Source organism: Babylonia areolata, chromosome 21 (assembly GCF_041734735.1).
Source record: "Babylonia areolata isolate BAREFJ2019XMU chromosome 21, ASM4173473v1, whole genome shotgun sequence".
Taxonomy (NCBI): domain Eukaryota; kingdom Metazoa; phylum Mollusca; class Gastropoda; order Neogastropoda; family Buccinidae; genus Babylonia; species Babylonia areolata.
The window spans coordinates 4,774,858-4,797,430 of NC_134896.1; the positions used below are offsets into that span (position 1 = coordinate 4,774,858).

The 22,573-nt window shown below is 47.5% G+C and overlaps 1 protein-coding gene across 1 annotated transcript; it reads right to left on the minus strand.

Annotated features, from left to right (window-relative positions):
* Positions 1–867: 867 nt before the first annotated feature.
* Positions 868–19,143, minus strand: LOC143295836 (inositol-trisphosphate 3-kinase A-like). The gene is made up of 8 exons (XM_076607482.1): positions 18,662–19,143; positions 15,716–15,818; positions 11,258–11,398; positions 7,482–7,609; positions 6,473–6,622; positions 4,606–4,707; positions 1,926–1,997; positions 868–1,324 (listed from the first exon to the last, which is right to left on the minus strand). The coding sequence occupies exons 1-8, from the start codon at positions 19,136–19,138 to the stop codon at positions 1,112–1,114; spliced, it is 1,386 nt and encodes a 461-aa protein (XP_076463597.1). The 5' UTR covers positions 19,139–19,143; the 3' UTR covers positions 868–1,111.
* Positions 19,144–22,573: the final 3,430 nt, after the last annotated feature.

Consider the following 22,573-nt stretch of genomic DNA (forward strand, 5'->3'; position numbering starts at 1 on the left):
CTGTTGTGCATCAAAGGAGGCAACACACTTGCCTGTTGTGCATTAAAGGAGGCAACACACTTGGCTGTTCTGCAAAGGAGGCAACATACTTGGCTGTTGTGCATCAAAGGAGGCAACACACTTGGCTGTTCTGCAAAGGAGGCAACACACTTGGCTGTTGTGCATCAAAGGAGGCAACACACTTGGCTGTTGTGCATCAAAGGAGGCAATACACTTGGCTGTTGTGTATCAAAGGAGGCAACACACTTGGCTGTTGTGCATCAAAGGAGGCAATACACTTGGCTGTTGTGCATCAAAGGAGGCAACACACTTGGCTGTTGTGCATCAAAGGAGGCAACACACTTGCCTGTTGTGCATTAAAGGAGGCAACACACTTGGCTGTTCTGCAAAGGAGGCAACATACTTGGCTGTTGTGCATCAAAGGAGGCAATACACTTGGCTGTTGTGCATCAAAGGAGGCAACACACTTGGCTGTTGTGCATCAAAGGAGGCAACACACTTGGCTGTTCTGCATTAAAGGAGGCAACACACTTGGCTGTTGTGCATCAAAGGAGGCAACACACTTGGCTGTTGTGCATCAAAGGAGGCAACACACTTGGCTGTTGTGCATCAAAGGAGGCAACACACTTGGCTGTTGTGCATCAAAGGAGGCAACACACTTGGCTGTTGTGCATCAAAGGAAGCAACACACTTGGCTGTTGTGCATCAAAGGAGGCAACACACTTGGCTGTTGTGCATTAAAGGAGGCAACACACTTGGCTGTTCTGCATCAAAGGAGGCAACACACTTGACTGTTCTGCATTAAAGGAGGCAACACACTTGGCTGTTCTGCATTAAAGGAGGCAACACACTTGGCTGTTGTGCATTAAAGGAGGCAACACACTTGGCTGTTGTGCATCAAAGGAGGCAACACACTTGGCTGTTGTGCATCAAAGGAGGCAATACACTTGGCTGTTGTGCATCAAAGGAGGCAAAACACTTGGCTGTTGTGCATCAAAGGAGGCAACACACTTGGCTGTTGTGCATCAAAGGAGGCAAAACACTTGGCTGTTCCGCATTGAAAGAGGCAACACACGTGGCTGTTCCGCATTGAAAGAGGCAACACACGCAGCTACTCCACGAAGGCCGCCAACAGGTCCTGCAGGATGCTGACGATGTTGTCCAGCCCCAGGAGGTACCCATCCTCGTGGTTGCCTTCCAGCCAGCCGGCCCTGTGAGTGACGGCCACCCCGCCTGGCAGGGGCTGAGTCTTGCCGAAGTCGATCATCCACACACCCACCGCACCGGAGTCGTCGTGGACGAACAGCAGGGAACTGCCGATCAGCTGTGTGCGACACACACACACACACACACACACACACACACACACACAAGAAATACAAGTTAGAGGTACAAGATGCAAGAACGCATTCTAGTCGCTAAAAGCCGAGAACAACTGTTGGAACGTTTGCTGATAAAAAGGCGATTTAAATAAAACAAACAAACCGTTACTAAATACAACAGCACAACATAAGTTTCATCATTACGAAGCGTCATCATTTAAGAAACAACTTCACAAACAAGTTTTTAACACAGAACAAGCTTCAATAGCACGTTTCATTTCTCCAAAAAGTACACTATAGTCACAGATAAGGCCAGCATGTGACACGACGTACACACATACACACACACACACACATACATGCGCGTGCACGCCACCACACACACAGTACAACAAACACACACACGTGCGCTCGCACACACACACACGCACATGAGCACACGAGTGAGTGTCGGTCTCTCTCTACCATTATTACAAGTGAATACTCGTCCATTCGTTTGTTTATTCATTCGCGCGTTCTTTCTTTCTTTTGTTGCTTCAAATAAAACGAACGAGAAAGACATTTCTGGTACAAAGAAGTACAATGAAAACGGGACAACTTAACCTCATGAGACCGAAAAAAATCTGACGATTCCTGGGTCTTGGCGATGTCTTGTAGTCTCTGGAGATAATCAGCCTGGAACACACACACACACACACACACACACACACACACACACACACACACACACACACACAAAAGAAAAAAAAGAAGAGATGAATATCATGAATGACATACTATAGATACCAATATAAAAATGACAATTAAATTTAAGAATGTCCAATTACAGTTATAAAATGACATATCCATATCACGAATGACATACTATTGATGCCAACATAAAAATAACAATTTAAGAATGTCCAATGACAGTCATGAAATTACATATCCATATCACGAATGACATACTATTGATGCCAACATAAAAATGATAATTTAAGAATGTCTAATGACAGTCATGAAATTACATATCCATATCACGAATGACATACTATTGATGCCAACATAAAAATGATAATTTAAGAATGTCTAATGACAGTCATGAAATTACATTTCCACGGACAAGTGTCCCGGGTAATCCTCACACTGTGACCAATTCAGTTTCAGTTTCAGCAGCTCAAGGAGGCGTCACTGCGTTCGGACAAATCCATATACGCTACACCACATCTGCCAAGCAGATGCCTGACCAGCAGCGTAACCCAACGCGCTTAGTCAGGCCTTGTGACCAAGACAGACAGCATTTCTTTCCGAGTCTGAATCACCTTACAGTGAACAGAAAAGGCACAAATGAGAATAAGCAGAAAAAGAAGAAGAAATCTTGTTTGGGGGTGGGGGGAGGCGGGTGCGGGGAGAGGTGGGTGTGGGGGGTGGGGGGGAGCGGGGAGGGGCAAAGGACCAACATGAATACAATGTGAATGTTCGGAAAGTGTCCTGGGATACAGACGTACGTCCCATGATCTCCGAACATTAGCACTCAGCGGAAGTGGATCTGGAAATCTTTGTCACAAAATGTCCGACACTGTTCCGTGGCGCTGTTACTGGGTCAGAGGATCAACGCCTCGTTTCACCTGTTACCCCAAGTGTTTAAAGGAGGAGGAGAAAAGGGAGAAGAAAAAGAAAAAAAAAACAAAACAAAAAAAACAGGAGAAGAAAAGAAATCTCAACTTATAAAAGACAACCTCTTCTCTTCTCACAGTCAGCCGAACATCGAGCTACTTGTAAGTCATTGATGAACGCAACCCGTCACCCCCCGACCCCCCCCCCCCCCCCCCTGTCAACAACAAACGATAATCCTGACGACCAGTGGGTGATAACAACTCTCCATGCCCCCCCACCACCCCTCACCTCCCCATCCCGCCCCCCCCACTCCCCCAGCCCCCAACTGCGAACCAGTGCACTTGACCTCAGCCATGAGAGACAGCCCAGTACACGGAGCAAGCAGTCATTAATCTTCCCAGTATCTCGCCCTGGAGGGCACAGACATTGTACAGGTGGGTACGTGGGGGAGAACGCCTGCCCAAAAAGCCATCACCTGACAGGACAGATACTGGAATGAAGCGTACACATAGATAGTGGGCAGGACAGTGGGTCAACTGTCTGTCATCTCTTCTTCATTACTCATCTTTGGCCTTTATCGAAGTCTCCCAATCCTTTCCACGAGGATACAACACTATACTGAAATGAGCTTCGAATCCTGACCACTGTGTTGCAGGCCAATGAAAAGAGAGAAATAAAACAAATTTGCAGTCAGGACATAAAAAAGATAACTGCAATGGTTTCTCCACTGCATTGTGAATTCGTCTTTCGCTGGCTCTTCATGGTGCAGCCTTGGGGGCTAGATGGCATTATCACAACATAGACAAGTAAACAACATGGGGACCATAACTGTAAAAGTCAACAACAGCTTTTACGAATATTACGAAGATACAAATGTAAAAAATATCACATACACCGTTTCATACATACATCCACACACTGCAGGTAATAACTAGTATTCTTAATGTAAAAACAGAAAGAATTAAGAAACATTATTTGAATATAATTATAAACATAGCCTACTATACTGCACATTGATTATAATAGATAAGATACGAATAAAGATAAATTGCGGAAAACCGCAACCAGATAATCAGCACACACCCGCACCCCCCCACCCCCCACCCCCACCCACCCCACACACGCGGATTACTTGATTAAACAAGAGTAATAAACATATGTTCTCAAATAAAAAAAAACGTCATTCATCGCCAGACCTGGACCGAAGGACCAGCTATGAACGCCAAGAAGAGATAGCGGGGCACGGCTGACTGTCATACATCCATGTGCAGTGATGGCCTAGAGGTAACGCGTCCGCATAGGAAGCGAGAGAATCTGAGCGCGCTGGTTCGAATCACGGCTCAGCCGCCGATATTTTCTCCTCCTCCACTAGACCTTGAGTGGTGGTCTGGACGCTAGTCATTCGGATGAGACGATAAACCGAGGTTCCGTGTGCTAGCATGCACTTAGCGCACGTAAAAGAACCCACGGCAACAAAAGGGTTGTTCCTGGCAAAATTCTGTAGAAAAATCCACTGCGATAGGAAAAGCAAATAAAACTGCACGCAGGAAAAAATACAAAAAAAATGGGTGGCGTTGTACTGTAGCGACGCGCTCTCCGTGGGGAGAGCAGCCCGAATTTCACACAGAGAAATCTGTTGTGATAAAAAGAAATACAGATACAAATTAAAAAGCATCCCTGGACCCACCACCAGTGTCTTGCGATGTCCCAGGAAGTTCCTGAAGGCACTGGTCACGTGCTCACGTGTCTTGGTTTTCTTGAAGTCCTTGTTGGAACCGCCATCACCGTCCTGAAACACAGAGCTGGGGTTTAGACTCTGTGTGTGTGTGTGTGTGTGTGTGTGTGTGTGTGTGTGTGTGTGTGTGTGTGTGTGTGTGTGTGTGTGCGTGCGTGTTGGGTTACTTTGTAGATGTGGTGTAGCGTATATGGACTTGTCTGCAGTGGCGGTGCCAAAATGCAAATCTCTGTACCAAAGTACAGACATTAAAGTGTTGTGTATTTGTATTCGTGTATTCGTGTGTGTGTGTGTGTGTGTGTGTGTGTGTGTGTGTGTGTGTGTGTGTGTGTGTGTGTGTGTAGGAACTACCATTGTGTTGAACGATAGACAGACCTGCGTGAGAGAGAGAGAGAGAGAGAGAGAGAGAGAGAGAGAGAGAGGATGGGAACGAGAGAGAGAGTGGGAAACAGTGAGAGAGGTATATATAGAAACAGACTGATAGATTGTGAGAGACAGAGACAGAGACGAAGAGAGAAAGAGAGATGGTGGGGGTGAGGGGTGGGGGGTGCAAACAGAGCCAGAGCTACAGACAGACAGACGCTCAGGCAGACTGACAGGGACAGAGGCAGGGCAGTCAGGCCAGGACCAATAAGGGAACAAAGCAAACAGCCGGAGGAGCAGAGACCTCCACTCCTAAAGCCCAGCACACACACTCCGATGCCAATAAACCTCCTCACCGGCCCTCTGAAAGGAACCACTGCCAACTTTCCTCGTATTGACATTAACCTTTCATTCCCCGCCTGGTCAATATAATACCCACCCCACCCACCACCATCACACGTGCAAACATATACATGCAAATGCACGCATGAGCGCGAGCGCGCGCACACACACACAGACACTCAAACAAACAAACGCATTCACGCACGCACACACACACACACACACACACACACACACACACACACACACACACACACACAGATATAACATGTCATACGTGTGCACATAAACAACAGAACAACACACCAACCGCTCATTATCGTGCTGAGGAATAATGCGATCAACGATTTTCCTTTGCTGTTAGTTTGACGGCTGGAGAACGATGTACAGACAACGTGCGACACGTTGAACTAGACAGTGCCCCAGTCACAGCACACACCCCTCCTCCCTCAGTGCCCCAGTCACAGCACACACCCCTCCTCCCTCAGTGCCCCAGTCACAGCACACACCCCTCCTCACCTTGATGCCCTCAGTGCCCCAGTCACAGCACACCCCCCTCCTCACCCCTCCTCCCTCAGTGCCCCAGTCACAGCACACACCCCTCCTCACCTTGATGCCCTCAGTGCCCCAGTCACAGCACACACCCCTCCTCCCTCAGTGCCCCAGTCACAGCACACACCCGTCCTCCCTCAGTGCCCCAGTCACAGCACACACCCGTCCTCCCTCAGTGCCCCAGTCACAGCACGCCCCCCTCCTCCCTCAGTGCCCCAGTCACAGCACACACCCCTCCTCCCTCAGTGCCCCAGTCACAGCACACTCCCCTCCTCACCTTGACCCCCTCAGTGCCCCAGTCACAGCACACCCCCCTCCTCACCTTGATGCCCTCAGTGCCCCAGTGACAGCACACACCCCTCCTCCCTCAGTGCCCCAGTGACAGCACACCCCCCTCCTCACCTTGATGCCCTCAGTGCCCCAGACACAGCACACACCCCTCCTCACCTTGATGCCCTCAGTGCCCCAGTCACAGCACACACCCCTCCTCCCTCAGTGCCCCAGACACAGCACACACCCCTCCTCCCTCAGTGCCCCAGTCTCAGCACACACCCCTCCTCACCTTGACGCCCTCAATCCTGAAGCCCAGGCTGGCCGAGGAGCTGGTGGTGTCCCTCCACTGCATGTAGCGGTGCTTGGAGACCGCCCCTCGTCCGTGCTCCTCCTCGGTGGGGGCCCCGGGGTCCACCTCCACCATCTTCTGGTACATGTCCTGACTCACACACATACCGCACGCACGCACACACACATATATTAATTTTGCGCGCGCATACACATAAACACACGCGCGCGCACACGCCCACACAAACACACACATACACACACGATATGGATAGAAGCACAAACAAACACCGACGTTCTCACATAGACACACACACACGCAGACATACGGTGCAATGATATGGATAGATGCGCGCGCACACACACACGGTGCAATGATATGGACACACACACACACACACACACACACAAACACAAACACAAAACACAGACAGACAGACAGACAGACAGACACACACACACACACACACACACGTACACGGTGCTATGGTATGGATAGAAGCACGAACACAAACAGACAAACACAGATACTACACACACAGACACACCACACAGACAGACACACATACACACACACATACACACACACATGACTCTGTGTTTGTACAGCGCTAAGAGTTTGGTCTTTCACCGAAGATAGGCGCTACATCAGTATCATCATCAACATCATTATCATCATCATCATCATCATCATCATCAACACCATCATTATCACCATCATCACCATCATCATCACCATCATCATCATCAACAACATCATCATCACCACCATCATCATCATCATTATCAACATCGCATCACCATCTTTATCATCATCAACATCATCATCAACATCGCATCACCATCATTATCATCATCATCATCATCATCAACATCACCATCACTATCAACATCACCATCATTATCACCATAATCAACATCACCATCATTATCATCATCAACATCATCATCACCATCATTATCATCATCAACATCATCATCACCATCATCATCATCACCATGCTGCACACCTTCCTGAGGGCAGGGTTGTGTTTGGCGGCCAGGATCTCTGCCTCCAGAAAGGTCCTGAGGCCCATCTTGACGTCCATGACACAGGGAGCACTGAACTCACACAGCAGGTCCTGAAGCTGGATGTAGGCTGTGCTGGGGGTTAAGGGCTGGGGGAGGGGGGGGGGGGGGTGGTGGACATCTTTCTTTGTCTTCTTCTTCTTCTGCGTTCACTCGTATGCACACGAGTGGGCTTTTACGTGTATGACCGTTTTTACCCCGCCATGTAGGCAGCCATACTCCGTTTTCGGGGGTGTGCATGCTGGGTATGTTCTTGTTTCCATAACCCACCGAACGCTGACATGGATTACAGGATCTTTAACATGCGTATTTGATCTTCTGCTTGCATATACACACGAAGGGGGTTCAGGCACTAGCAGGTCTGCACATATGCTGACCTGGGAGATCGTAAAAATCTCCACCCTTTACCCACCAGGCGCCGTCACCGTGATTCGAACCCGGGACCCTCAGATTGACAGTCCAACGCTTTAACCACTCGGCTATTGCGCCCGTCATCTTTCTTTGAAAACCTGTTTCCTCACTTCTTTAGTAACATGCAGACAACTGGAATACGTATATATTCAGGAAAGGAGAAGGGGGTATAACGCAAACAAAAAATGAAAACAAAACCAAAAAAAAAAAAAGACATATCAGTATAGTACCTCGGAAGAAAACTACTGCTAGTAAACAAATAAATAGAAAAAAACTGAACAAGTCATCAGATATAAGAGAAAACATCCGTACCATCCAAAATGTATATCGTTTGTATAATTACACGCTGACGAATATGATCTTACTGATCATAACACTCTTTTGGTTATGATGCATTTTTGTTTAGCACCTGTCGAATGAATTGTTGTACTTATGTATGATATCTTTCTCTCTGGTTCTGTCTGTCTGTCTGTCTGTCTCTGTCGCGCCGTATAGTCTGCCAGCAATGAACTATTTTTTGTTTTATTTATTCTTCGTTAAGTGTGGTGTGTTGTACCGTACCGTCAACGGTGTGTTTTAGTTCTGTCAGTTTGTTGATATATAACTACAGTCAGTTTGTCAGTTTGTTGATATATAACTACAGAGTTTGTCAGTTTGTTGATATATAACTACAGTCAGTTTGTTGATATATAACTACAGTCAGTTTGTCAGTTTGTTGATGTATAACTACAGAGTTTGTCAGTTTGTTGATATATAACTACAGTCAGTTTGTCAGTTTGTTGATATATAACTACAGAGTTTGTCAGTTTGTTGATATATAACTACAGTCAGTTTGTCAGTTTGTTGATATATAACTACAGAGTTTGTCAGTTTGTTGATATATAACTACAGAGTTTGTCAGTTTGTTGATATATAACTACAGTCAGTTTGTCAGTTTGTTGATATATAACTACAGAGTTTGTCAGTTTGTTGATATATAACTACAGAGTTTGTCAGTTTGTTGATATATAACTACAGTCAGTTTGTCAGTTTGTTGATATATAACTACAGAGTTTGTCAGTTTGTTGATATATAACTACAGTCAGTTTGTCAGTTTGTTGATATATAACTACAGAGTTTGTCAGTTTGTTGATATATAACTACAGAGTTTGTCAGTTTGTTGATATATAACTACAGTCAGTTTGTCAGTTTGTTGATATATAACTACAGAGTTTGTCAGTTTGTTGATATATAACTAAAGTCGGTCAGTTTGTTGATATATAACTACAGTCAGTTTGTCAGTTTGTTGATATATAACTACAGAGTTTGTCAGTTTGTTGATATATAACTACAGAGTTTGTCAGTTTGTTGATATATAACTACAGTCAGTTTGTCAGTTTGTTGATATATAACTACAGTCAGTTTGTCAGTTTGTTGATATATAACTACAGTTTGTCAGTTTTATAACTACAGTCAGTTTGTCAGTTTGTTGATATATAACTACAGAGTTTGTCAGTTTGTTGATATATAACTACAGAGTTTGTCAGTTTGTTGATATATAACTAAAGTCGGTCAGTTTGTTGATATATAACTACAGTCAGTTTGTCAGTTTGTTGATATATAACTACAGTCAGTTTGTCAGTTTGTTGATATATAACTACAGTCAGTTTGTCAGTTTGTTGATATATAACTACAGTCAGTTTGTCAGTTTGTTGATATATAACTACAGACTTCCCGAAAAGTTCAGCACCACTTCGCAGGAGTTAAAAGCAGGTACGGTTTCATAAAATATCAAACTCTGTCGCCGCCAGGTTTCTGTGTGAAAAACATTCCCCAGCGCCAAATATGTTTGATATGATGTTCTCAGTCACACGTTCCGGGTCATGTCAAAACAACACAATGGACATGGTCTCTTCAAAGTGGATCGATCAAGGGGCAAAGGTCAGTCATTGTTTTATTGGCAGGAAACTGGCTGCAGCCGTCAAACTTTGTAACAATGTGAAAAATGGTCCCTTTAACAAGAAGCTTTGAAGTCGATAAAGGTCACCTATGGTGGTGAAAGCGTGTATAAAAACAAACAAAAAACGTATTATTATCATGATGCAGGCTGTATGCGGTGTACCTCTGACCTCTCACTGAACACAAACGGCTGTCACAGGCGCACGTGCAACATGAACAGCTTGAAAAATGTGTTTGAAAAATCGATGTTTCTGCCGAAAAAATACTTCTTCGGTGGTTGAAGTGTTTTTTTTTTTTTTTTTTTTACTGTATAAAATGCAATTGCACGTGCATGTAATCACTTCGGTGGTTGAGGTGTTGTTGTTTTTCACTGTATAAAATGGAATTGCACGTGCATGTAATCACTTCGGTACTCAAAACATTAGCTTGCTGCACATACCGCTAGCCTATCTGTCGGAAATTCGGCATCATTTCAGTTTCAGTTTCTCAAGGAGGCGTCACTGCGTTCGGACAAAGCCAAGCACGCTACGCTACATCTGCCAGGCAGATGCCTGACCAGCAGCATAACCTAACGTGCTTAGTGACGCCTTGTGTGCATGCATGTATAATGTATATTGTGTTCGTTGTTCGTTCTTTAGTTTAACGTCTTTTCACTGTAAGTGATATTAGACGAGGGAAGTAAAAAAATCGAGTGGGAAGAGGGGGAGGGGGTGGGGAGGGGGGGAATTACTGTGTACGCATACGAGTAAGTGAAAGTGTGTGTGTGTGTGTGTGTGTGTGTGTGTGTGTGCGTGCGTGAAAGTTATTGATTTAAGTTTTGTTTAAAGAACAAACAAACAAAAAAACAAACAAAACAATATAACATATTTCAAATGAAAAACTAACAACCATAACAGCGAACCAACTGGACTATTTAACAAGGAGCTGAAAAAGTCATATATTGTGTATACCTATCAGAGTGGATTTCTTATACAGAACTCTCTCGTTGACAAGGGTTCTTCTTTTTTTTCAGTGCGCAAAGTGCGCGCTGCACAATGGACATCGGTTGATCGTCTATCCGAATAACCAGACACTCAGTTTGATTTTCCAGTCAAACGTGAGAGACAGGGCGAGAGCGGGATTCGAACCCAGATCCTCGCGGACGCTGTATTGGCAGACGAACGTCTTAACCATTCCACCACCGCCTTCCCCTTTCACCATGCCCAAAGAAGAAAACTGCAAGTTCCGATGCGGTCCTTGAAATTTTGTGAACCCTGTATAAAACTGTGTATTAGATACTTCGACCATCTCTCTGTGTGTGACTCTCCAAGTGGTGCTGAACTTTTTGTGAACACTGCAGTTCATAACTGTACTGAAAGAGGAAGGATACTGTGGCCGTCCCTGTGGGTGACGCCCCTGAGCTGGGGCACAAAGCACTGCAGGGGGTCATCCATCAGCCTCTGCAGACTCTGGTGTTCCCGTGTGTCCAGCTTCTTCAGCACGCACCCTGCCTCACCTGCCTGGAAGTTGCCTGCAAAACAGGTGTGCATTGTTCAGTCGTTATTCTGTTATATCATTGTTTCTTTTTGTATCGTAACAGTTCTTTTTTTTTTCTTTTTTTTTGATAGCATAGTATATTCATTTTAGTAGATCTTTTTTAATTCAAAGAAAGAAGAAAACAAATCACAAGATAAGAGGCCCCATAGTTGAGAATGCCATTACTTTGCTAAACACACAACATGACAAGGATTACAAGTACCTGTAGCTAGCTGATTGAGGGAAGAAAAGCCTACTTGTTTTTTTTTTACAGTCTGATGATACCACGTGGAGGTTAACCCCTTGACTTCTGCTGACAAGTTTGCTTGCCGGTATGGGGCTTCACCTTGCCAGTATGGGGCTTCACCTTACCAGTATGGGGCTTCACCAGTATGGGGCTTCACCTTGCCAGTATGGGGCTTCACCTTACCAGTATAGGGCTTCACCAATATAGGGGCTTCACCTTGCCAGTATGTGGCTGAGTGACAAAGCTGATGAGATCCAGGGATATGCTGACAGGCACGATATGAAGAGGTTCTATGATGCCTTAAAAGAAGTCTACGGCCCCACATCCTCAGGATCATCCCCCCTCCTCAGGGCAGATGGGAATACCTTGATCACCAAGAAGGAGAACATTCTCGAACGATGGGCTGAGCACTTCAACAGTGTCTTAAATCGCCCTTCCTCCATAAATGATGAAGCCATAGACCGTCTCCCACAAGTCCCCACCAACGAAGCACTGGACGATCCGCCAACACTTCTTGAGACCCAGAAAGCAATCCGTCTGCTATCCAGTGGCAAAGCACCTGGCTCAGACTCCATACCAGCAGAGGTCTACAAGGATGGAGGCACTGTATTGACTGAGAAGCTTCAACAGCTGTACTCACTCATGTGGAAAGAAGAGACGATCCCCCAGGATTTCAAAGATGCATCTATCATTCACTTGTACAAGCGAAAGGGGAACCGGCAAGCCTGTGATAACCATCGGGGCATTTCCTTGCTCTCCATCGCAGGCAAGATACTTGCCAGGATCCTACTTAACCGCCTCACAGCACACCTTGACCAAGGTCATTTGCCTGAGAGCCAATGTGGATTCCGGAAAGAGCGCGTAACCACTGACATGGTGTTTGCTGCAAGGCAGCTGCAAGAGAAATGTCAGGAGCAAAATGCTGATCTGTTCTCCACCTATATCGACCTCACTAAGGCCTTCGACACCGTGAGTAGAGAGGGACTGTGGAAGATCATGGCCAAGTACGGATGCCCTCGGAAATTTATTTCCTTGGTCAGCCAATTCCATGAAGGCATGCAGGCTCGAGTCCAGGACAATGGTGAAACATCTGCTCCTTTTGCTGTCACAAATGGTGTCAAGCAAGGCTGCGTCCTGGCTCCAACGCTGTTCAGCCTCATGTTCTCTGCAATGCTTACTGATGCCTTCAGAGATGGCGATGTTGGAATCGGCCTAAAGTACCGAACAGATGGCAAGCTGTTTAACCTCAGAAGGCTTCAAGCAAAAACGAAGGTCATGACAGACATCATCAGAGACTTTTTGTTTGCTGATGATTGTGCCCTCAACGCTGGATCTGAAGCTGACATGCAACTCAGCGTCGACAAGTTTGCCACTGCCAGCAGGAACTTCGGCCTTACCATCAGCACGAGGAAAACTGAAGTTCTCCATCAGCCAGCCCCAGGGAAACCCTACGTTGAGCCCAACATCACAGTCAACGGTCAGAGACTCAGTGCGGTGGAGCGGTTCACATACCTTGGCAGCACACTGTCACGAAATGTGACCATCGACGATGAAGTGAACGTCAGGATTGCAAGAGCAAGCGCAGCTTTTGGTAGACTCAATGCAAATGTCTGGAACAGAAGAGGCATTAGTCTTGAGACCAAGCTAAAGGTCTACAGAGCAGTAGTTCTCCCCACACTACTGTACGCCTGCGAAACTTGGACAGTGTACCAACGACATGCCAAGAAGCTGAACCACTTCCACACTACATGCCTCAGGAAGCTACTGAACATCAAGTGGCAAGACAAGACCCCTGACACAGAGGTGCTCGCAAAAGCCACCCTTCCCAGCATCTTCACCATCCTGATGCAGTCCCAGCTTCGCTGGGCTGGACACGTGGCGCGCATGCCAGACCATCGGCTGCCCAAAAGGCTCTTCTATGGCGAGCTGCAACAAGGGAAGAGATCACACGGAGGTCAGAAGAAGCGCTTCAGAGATACTATGAAAGTCTCTCTGAAAGCGTTTGATATCAACCCTGACTCCTGGGAGGAATCTGCAGTGGACCGTGACAAATGGCGCGCTGCTGTGCACAAAGGCGCCAGGTTGTGCGAGGCCAACAGGACTGCTGCAGCTGTTCAGAAGAGGCAGGCCAGAAAGTCACGGGCAAACAAGCTCCCTGACAATGATATGCCTGTCTTTGTCTGCCCCAACTGTCAGCGGACATTTCGTGCGCAGATTGGACTATTCAGCCATCTGCGTACTCACAGATAGATTCATGAGCATCCTTCCCCCCACCCCACCACCACCCTCCCCCATCCCCCATCTGGATGACAACGATGGTCATCATCGATCTCGATGGACACACCACCACCCACACCACAGGGCTTCACCAGTATGGGGCTTCACCTTGCCAGTATGGGGCTTCACCTTACCAGTATGGGGCTTCACCAGTATGGGGCTTCACCTTGCCAGTATGGGGCTTCACCTTACCAGTATAGGGCTTCACCAGTATGGGGCTTCATCTTGCCAGTATGGGGCTTCACCTTGCCAGTATGGGGCTTCACCTTGCTGAGATCGGATTGCCTAAAAGGTCAGACTGGGCCAAACAGTCGAGTATCATCCACTTCACGGATGCGTCCTTGGGTTCGCTCCTCAAAATTTCCTGACGAAAACTAAAGTGTCTGCATCTGTCGGGCCTGGGCAATGCCGGGATATTTCTGTGAAAGGAAGAAGAGTACAGCCTTGTGGAGTATTCCCAAACCCAATGGACCGTCATGACAGTATCGTAAGTCAGCACCACCATCCTCCTTCATCATTAAAAAAAGAAAAAAAAAAAGAAAAAAAAAAGAAAGTCCCAAAATGTGTGCCCTTTCCTGCCCTGCTCTCACGGTGGCTTCAGTTTCGACCCCCATCCACTTCCGTGCTTGGGGTGAGTCCTGTCAACGTCACAGATGTCGGCAGACTCATGTCAGACTGCCCTTGTAGGGACATGATGGCGGTCAATCTGGCTCCACGACTTAGCCATTATTGTCGTCAGTAAGGGGCTTAGTAGGTGGTGTTCTAAGTACATCAAATCAGAACAGGCACCACTGAACACCACCGGTAACTCAGCAGCAGTGCAGGGTCACCCTCTGGTGTGTGGCCTCCTAGGGTCCTGACATCGGTAATTCCCTATGGACTGCCGACGCCGGAACTTGGACAGACGAACCCGGGTGTGGCTGTGAAGGACTGGGAATGAGCAGCGTGGGAGGAATGCCACTGAAACGGTGAGGTGATGGGGTGGGAAAAAAGGTCAGAATGTAAAAGGTCAGAATGTAAAAAGGTCAGAATATAAAAGGTCAGAATGTAAAAAGGTCAGAATGTAAAAGGTCAGAATGTAAAAGTAAAAAAGGTCAGAATGTAAAAAAAAAGAGAAAGGGTCAGAATGTAAAAGGTCAGAATGTAAAAAGGTCAGAATATAAAAGGTCAGAATGTAAAAAGGTCAGAATGTAAAAGGTCAGAATGTAGAAAGGTCAGAATGTAAAAAGGTCAGAATGTAAAAGGTCAGAATGTAAAAAGGTCAGAATGTGAGCCACCATTCCTTTTTATTTTTGACTTCCTCCTCGTGGGGCTGCCTGACTTTCCTCAGTAAAACCAATGACACCATTGATGACTGCACAGGAAATGCACCGTCTCCAGAAGGACATTGTTTTAACAAGAAATGGCTACAGAACAGACGAACGTAACACGACACGTGGGGAGACAGAGGGATGTGGATGGGGCGACACAATACCTCCTTCTCCTCCTCCTCGGGACCTGGGATGACGCCCAGCTAGCTGTATTCAGGGGCAGTGATGTTTCTTGAACAATACAACACAGCACAGCACAGCACAGCACAACACAGCACAGCACAACACAGCACAGCACAGCACAGCACAGCACAGCACAGCACACCACACCACAGCACAGCACAACACAGCACAGCACAGCACAGCACAGCACAGCACAGCACAGCACACCACAACACAGCACAACACAGCACACCACAACACAGCACAGCACAGCACAGCACAGCACAGCACAGCACAGCACAGCACAACACCATACCTTGGTGCCCTGCCAGCTGTATCCAGGGGTAGCGGTGTTTCTTGAACACCTGGATGAAGGGGGCCCAGCGGACGATGCTGCGGATCTTCTTCCACGAACTTTGCTGCACACACACACACACACACACACACACACACACACACACACACACACATAAACACACATACACACACACGCACACTCACACACACAAACACACACAAATAATATATTTATATACATATATAAATAAATATATGTTGTCTTTCAAAAATTTTTTTTTTTCATTTTTATTTATATTTATTTGTTTTTTCATATACAGACACACAGACGCACACACATCATTATCATCATCATCACCATCATCATCATCATTCATAGACAATCCATTAGTGAAGCAGCACTATTCAAAAGAAACAAACTGTATTGCGCATGTTCCGAAATCATACACGCGTGCATACGCATCTACCCCTTCTCTCTCACACACACACACACACACACACACACACACACACACATATATATATATATATATATATATATATAATGGCATTCATACACTCTCTCACACGGACTGAAACAGAGAAAGAAAGAGAGGGACAGAGCCAGAAAGACGGAAAGACAGAGACAAAGACAGACAGACAGGCAGAGACAGAGAGGAACAGAGACTGTGGGACAGAACCAGGGAAACGGAAAGACAGAGACATAGATACAGAGAGACAGACAGAGACAGAGACAGACAGGGACAGAGACCGAGGGAGAGAACCAGGGAGACGGAAAGACAGAGACAGACAGACAGACAGACAGAAGCATAGAGGAACAGAGACTGAGGTATAGAGACAAAGACAACACGTGCTGTCCGGTCGGTATTAGGGACAGACACAGGAAGACATCTCCAGCTGCCCTGCTGACCCCATCCCATTGAGATCATTGATAGATGGCGTCAACAATGGCCAGTGTGTGTGTGTGTGTGTGTGTGTGTGTGTGTGTGTGTGTGTGTGTGTGTGTGTGTGTGTTACTCATGTCATATTTAGTTGAAGGCCCTATCCCGTCACCTTAGTACGTGTAGTTTCACTATCACCACCACCATCATCACTATCACCACCACCATCATCATTACTACCACCACCATCATCATTACTACCACTATCACCATCACTACCACCACCATCACCATTACTACCACTATCACCACCATCACAACCACCACCATCATCATCACCGTCATCACCAACATCATCCTCACCGTCATCACCAACATCATCATCACCACCAACACCACCATCATCACCGTCATCACCAACATCATCATCACCAGCAGCATCAACAATACCACTATCATTACCATCACCACCGTTTTGATCACCATCATCATCATAAACATCATCACCGTCATCACCATCACCACCGCCACCATCACCATCATCATCACCACCATCAACATCACCACCACCATCATTATCACCACCGCCACCATCACCATAATCATCACCACCATCATTATCACCACCGCCACCATCACCATCATCATCACCACCATCAACATCACCACCACCACCACCATCATCATCACCGCCATCACCAACATCATCATCACCGTCATCACCAACATCATCATCACCACCACCACCACCATCATCACCACCACCATCATTATCACCACCGCCACCATCACCATCATCATCACCACCATCAACATCACCACCACCACCACCATCATTATCACCACCACCACCATCACCATCATCATCACCACCATCAACATCACCACCACCACCACCATCATTATCACCACCGCCACCATCACCATCATCATCACCACCATCATTATCACCACCGCCACCATCACCATCATCATCACCACCATCATCACCATCACCATCACCACCACCACCACCATCATTATCACCACCGCCACCATCACCATCATCATCACCACCATCATTATCACCACCGCCACCATCACCATCATCATCACCACCATCACCATCATCACCATCACCATCACCACCACCACCACCATCATTATCACCACCGCCACCATCACCATCATCATCACCACCATCACCATCATCACCACCACCATTATCATCACCACCATCACCATCATCATCACCACCATCACCATCATCATCACCACCATCACCATCATCATCACCACCATCACCATCATCACCACCATCATTATCACCACCATCATCACCACCATCACCATCACCGCCACCATCATCATCACCACCATCACCACCACCATCACCATCATCACCACCACCATCACCATCACCACCATCATCACCACCATCACCATCACCACCATCATCACCACCATCACCACCACCGCCACCATCATCATCACCACCATCACCACCACCATCATCACCACCACCATCATCACCACCATCACCATCACCACCATCACCATCACCACCATCACCATGATCATCACCACCATCACCATCATCACCACCACCATCATCACCATCAACACCACCACCATCATCATCACCACCACCACCATCATCACCACCACCATCATCATCACCACCACCACCATCATCACCACCACCATCATCACCACCACCATCATCACCATCACCACCATCACCATCACCACCACCACCATCATCATCACCACCATCACCACCACCATCATCACCATCACCATCATCATCATTATCACCACCGCCACCATCACCACCACCATCACCACCACCACCATCACCATCGTCAACAGCAGCATCAGCAACAAGAAAGCTGTCAGGAATCGTACATGGTCAGGTCCAGAGATAACAACGAACACCAACCAGACCACAACACACTGGCGTCTGAGGAAAAGGGCCTGCTCTCTTATTAGATTTTTTCACACACAGACACAGACACATACCAACACACACACACCAACACATGCACATATAAATGCACACACACACACACACACACACACACACACACACACACACCCCTCACCCTCTTCAACGGAGGCTTGTTGTTGTTGTCCCTCTGGCCGCCCTCCTCGCCCTCCTCGCCCTCCCCGAAGAGACAGGCGTCACACTGGCAGGGCGGCATGGAGGACATGATCTCCTGCAGGTTCCGCCCCTCCATCAGGTCCAGCACCTCCTCCTCGCTGATTGGCTGAAGCATAGAGCTGCTCCAGTGGAACGCTGGCTTCCCGGAGGGGGAGGAGGAGGAGCTTCCAGAGTCACCATCCCGCCCCGGGGTTGTCGCGGGGCTGTGGGGCACACGACGTCTCGGGTCCTGGATGGAGGAGTCCTCCCCTTCCCCCCCACCTCCACCGTGGCTGCAGCATCTTTCCGTGTGGTGGTGGAGGTTCGAGTCTGCAGGGGCGTCTCCGGAGGGGGTTCGTCCCATCACGGGCGTGCACGAGTCTTCTGTTGGTGTTGCTGCTGGCTGGTTGAGGTGGGGCTGGTCGGCACTGTCGATCATGATGATGATGAGGGGTGTGAGGTGGCTGGTTTGCTGGGTGAAGGTTGGAGGATGGCTGAAGAACTTACTGGCGGTCTGTCTCCCTAGGCGGGGCAACAGGGCGTAGGCGAGGGAGGTGGTGGTTCGAGAAGATGTTGTTGTGTGCGAGTCTTCTTCTGGTGAAAGTGTCAGGTTTTCTTCTTCTTGAGGACGTGTCAGTTCTGCGCATAGGCCTCAGCACGAGAGGTGAGGGTGTGCTCTAAGGTCAGTTCAGGCCTCAGCACGAGAGGTGAGGGTCTCAGGTCAGTTCAGGCTTCAGCACGAGAGGTGAGGGCGTGCTCTCAGGTCAGTTCAGGCCTCAGCACGAGAGGTGAGGGCGTGCTCTCAGGTCAGTTCAGGCCTCAGCACGAGAGGTGAGGGTCTCAGGTCAGTTCAGGCTTCAGCACGAGAGGTGAGGGTGTGCTCTCAGGTCAGTTCTTGAGAGAGCGGTGATACACTAACTCTTCCAGACTTCGTGCTGCTTCCTGTATCACAGGAGGCCTTTGTTTCGGGACATCACTGACCGGGATGCCTATCTACCTGCACTGCACGGGTGTTCTTCCTCATGAACAGCGCCCGTGACTTCAGCCTATCGTCATGACGACAACACCTTTCACACCAACTTCAGGATGGCGGTGACAATTCCTTAGAAGCGGCTCAGGGCTGGTAGTCACAGCTCCTTGGTAGCACTGCTAGGATGGTGACGATTCCATGGTGGTACTTGAAGGAAGACGTGATTATTCCCCAACAGCACTATGCGGAGTGGTGACACTTCCTTCATAGCATCTCAGGAATGGTGACGCTTCCTTCACAGCACTTCAAGGCTGATGGTGACACTTCAAGGGTGATGGTGACGCTTCCTTCACAGCACTTCAAGGCTGATGGTGACACTTCCTTCACAGCACTTCAAGGCTGATGGTGACGCTTCCTTCACAGCACTTCAAGGCTGATGGTGACGCTTCCTTCACAGCACTTCAAGGCTGATGGTGACACTTCCTTCACAGCACTTCAAGGTTGATGGTGACACTTCCTTCACAGCACTTCAAGGCTGATGGTGACACTTCCTTCACAGCACTTCAAGGTTGATGGTGACACTTCCTTAACAGCACTTCAAGGCTGATGGTGACACTTCCTTAACAGCACTTCAAGGCTGATGGTGACACTTCAAGGTTGATGGTGACACTTCCTTCATAGCATCTCAGGAATGGTGACGCTTCCTTCACAGCACTTCAAGGCTGATGGTGACACTTCCTTCACAGCACTTCAAGGCTGATGGTGACACTTCCTTCACAGCACTTCAAGGTTGATGGTGACACTTCCTTCAGAGCACTTCAAGGTTGATGGTGTCACTTCCTGTACAGCACTTCAAGGTTGATGGTGACACTTCCTTCACAGCACTTCAAGGCTGATGGTGACACTTCCTTCACAGCACTTCAAGGCTGATGGTGACACTTCCTTCAGAGCACTTCAAGGCTGATGGTGACACTTCCTTCATAGCACTTCAAGGCTGATGGTGACACTTCCTTCAGAGCACTTAAAGGCTGATGGTGACACTTCCTTAACAGCACTTCAAGGCTGATGGTGACACTTCCTTAACAGCACTTCAAGGCTGATGGTGACACTTCCTTTACAGCACTTCAAGGCTGATGGTGACACTTCCTTCACAGCACTTCAAGGCTGATGGTGACACTTCCTTCACAGCACTTGAAGTGGCGATGATTCCAGGTTGTTTCCAACACCACACAGAGGACTCAGTGGGTCATCCAGGCAGCACGCAGCACGCCAGGCTCAGGTACCCACCCTGCAAGCAGACACCGTCAGGTGAGACAGACTCAGGTACCCACCCTACAAGCAGACACCGTCAGGTGAGGCAGACTCAGGTATCCACCCTACAAGCAGACACCGTCAGGTGAGGCAGACTCAGGTACCCACCCTACAAGCAGACTCCGTCAGGTGAGACAGACTCAGGTACCCACCCTACAAGCAGACACCGTCAGGTGAGGCAGACTCAGGTACCCACCCTACAAGCAGACACCGTCAGGTGAGGCAGACTCAGGTACCACCCTACAAACAGACACCGTCAGGTGAGACAGACTCCAGTACCCACCCTACAAGCAGACACCGTCAGGTGAGACAGACTCAGGTACCCACCCTGCAAGCAGACACCGTCAGGTGAGGCAGACTCCGGTACCCACCCTACAAGCCCTAGACACAGTGAATGAGAATCCAGTCCCCTGATGACTGTTAAAGGCTATTGGACCTGCAACCTTGATGCCTCATAAAATAAACAGTTATGATACTTTTATGCTTCACTCTCTAAAAAGGCCTTTCAAATAAAACTAATCTGCTGAGAGAACAGCCGCGGTTTGTACGGCTGACTTCAAAAGGGATAGATTTTTCTTCTTCTTTTTTGTTGTTGTCGAAATGAGCAGCCGTCAGCTATCCTGGTATACGGACTATGAAACCCATATCTCTCCGACGAATTGCGCATGGAAGCGAAAACATGTCTCGCTCCAATGTTTGACTTCAAAAAATTCATTTCACCCGATCTGTTTCCAGTTGAAAGAACTGTCATGCACGCCACATCTTGTATGACTGATGCAAAAAACAACAACAACAACAACAACAAAAAACACAAAAAACAACAAAAAACAAAAAAACAACAACTCTCTTTCTCTATCTCAAAATCACAGACAGTTCCACTTTTGTTTGCCATAGAGTTACCATTGTTTGCCATAGAGTTACCATTGTTTGCCATAGAGTTACCATAACCATTGTTTGCCATAGAGTTACCATTGTTTGCCATAGAGTTACCGTTGAGTTACCATTGTTTGCCATAGGGTTACCATTGTTTGCCATAGGGTTACCATTGTTTGCCATAGAGTTACCATTGTTTGCCATAGAGGTACCAACTCTCACACCCCCTCCCCTCCTCTCTTCCCAAAGTTATCCATTAGCTTACAACAGTTTCAGTTTCAGTAGCTCAAGGAGGCGTCACTGCGTTCGGACAATTCCATATACGCTACACCACATCTGCCAAGCAGATGCCTGACCAGCAGCGTAACCCAACGCGCTTAGTCAGGCCTTGAAATAAAAATCGCTCTCCCCGGCGGGGAACAAGAAAGTTATACTTCAATGTTTGACTTCAAGAGAACCGATCTTAATTGAGGTGGGTTTTTTTTTTCTTTCAAAATTTACTTACTGTACACAGCAGCTTGCCATACAGCCGTCAGAACCCAACTCTTTTCCAAACTAATTCCACCATACACCCCCCACCCCCCTTTTCCGTTCATAGTGCCTACAGCTTTCTGCCCACGTGCTTTCTTAGGTTTCTTTAATTCCTTTGCTTCAAAGTTATGCATACGTGTGAAGGTTTGTTTCCGCACAAGATGTTGCGCAGTACTGACGAACACATTC

Bases quoted from the DNA above. Each gene is read 5' to 3' on its own strand.
- LOC143295836 (XM_076607482.1), bottom strand. From the start codon at position 19,138: ATGATCGACAGTGCCGACCAGCCCCACCTCAACCAGCCAGCAGCAACA. The intron at 11,399-15,715 runs GTATGGTGTTGT...CCTGTTTTGCAG, and splicing joins ACAGCTGGCAGGGCACCAAG to GCAACTTCCAGGCAGGTGAG. The intron at 1,325-1,925 runs GTTAAGTTGTCC...TGTCGCACACAG, and splicing joins ATTTTTTTCGGTCTCATGAG to CTGATCGGCAGTTCCCTGCT.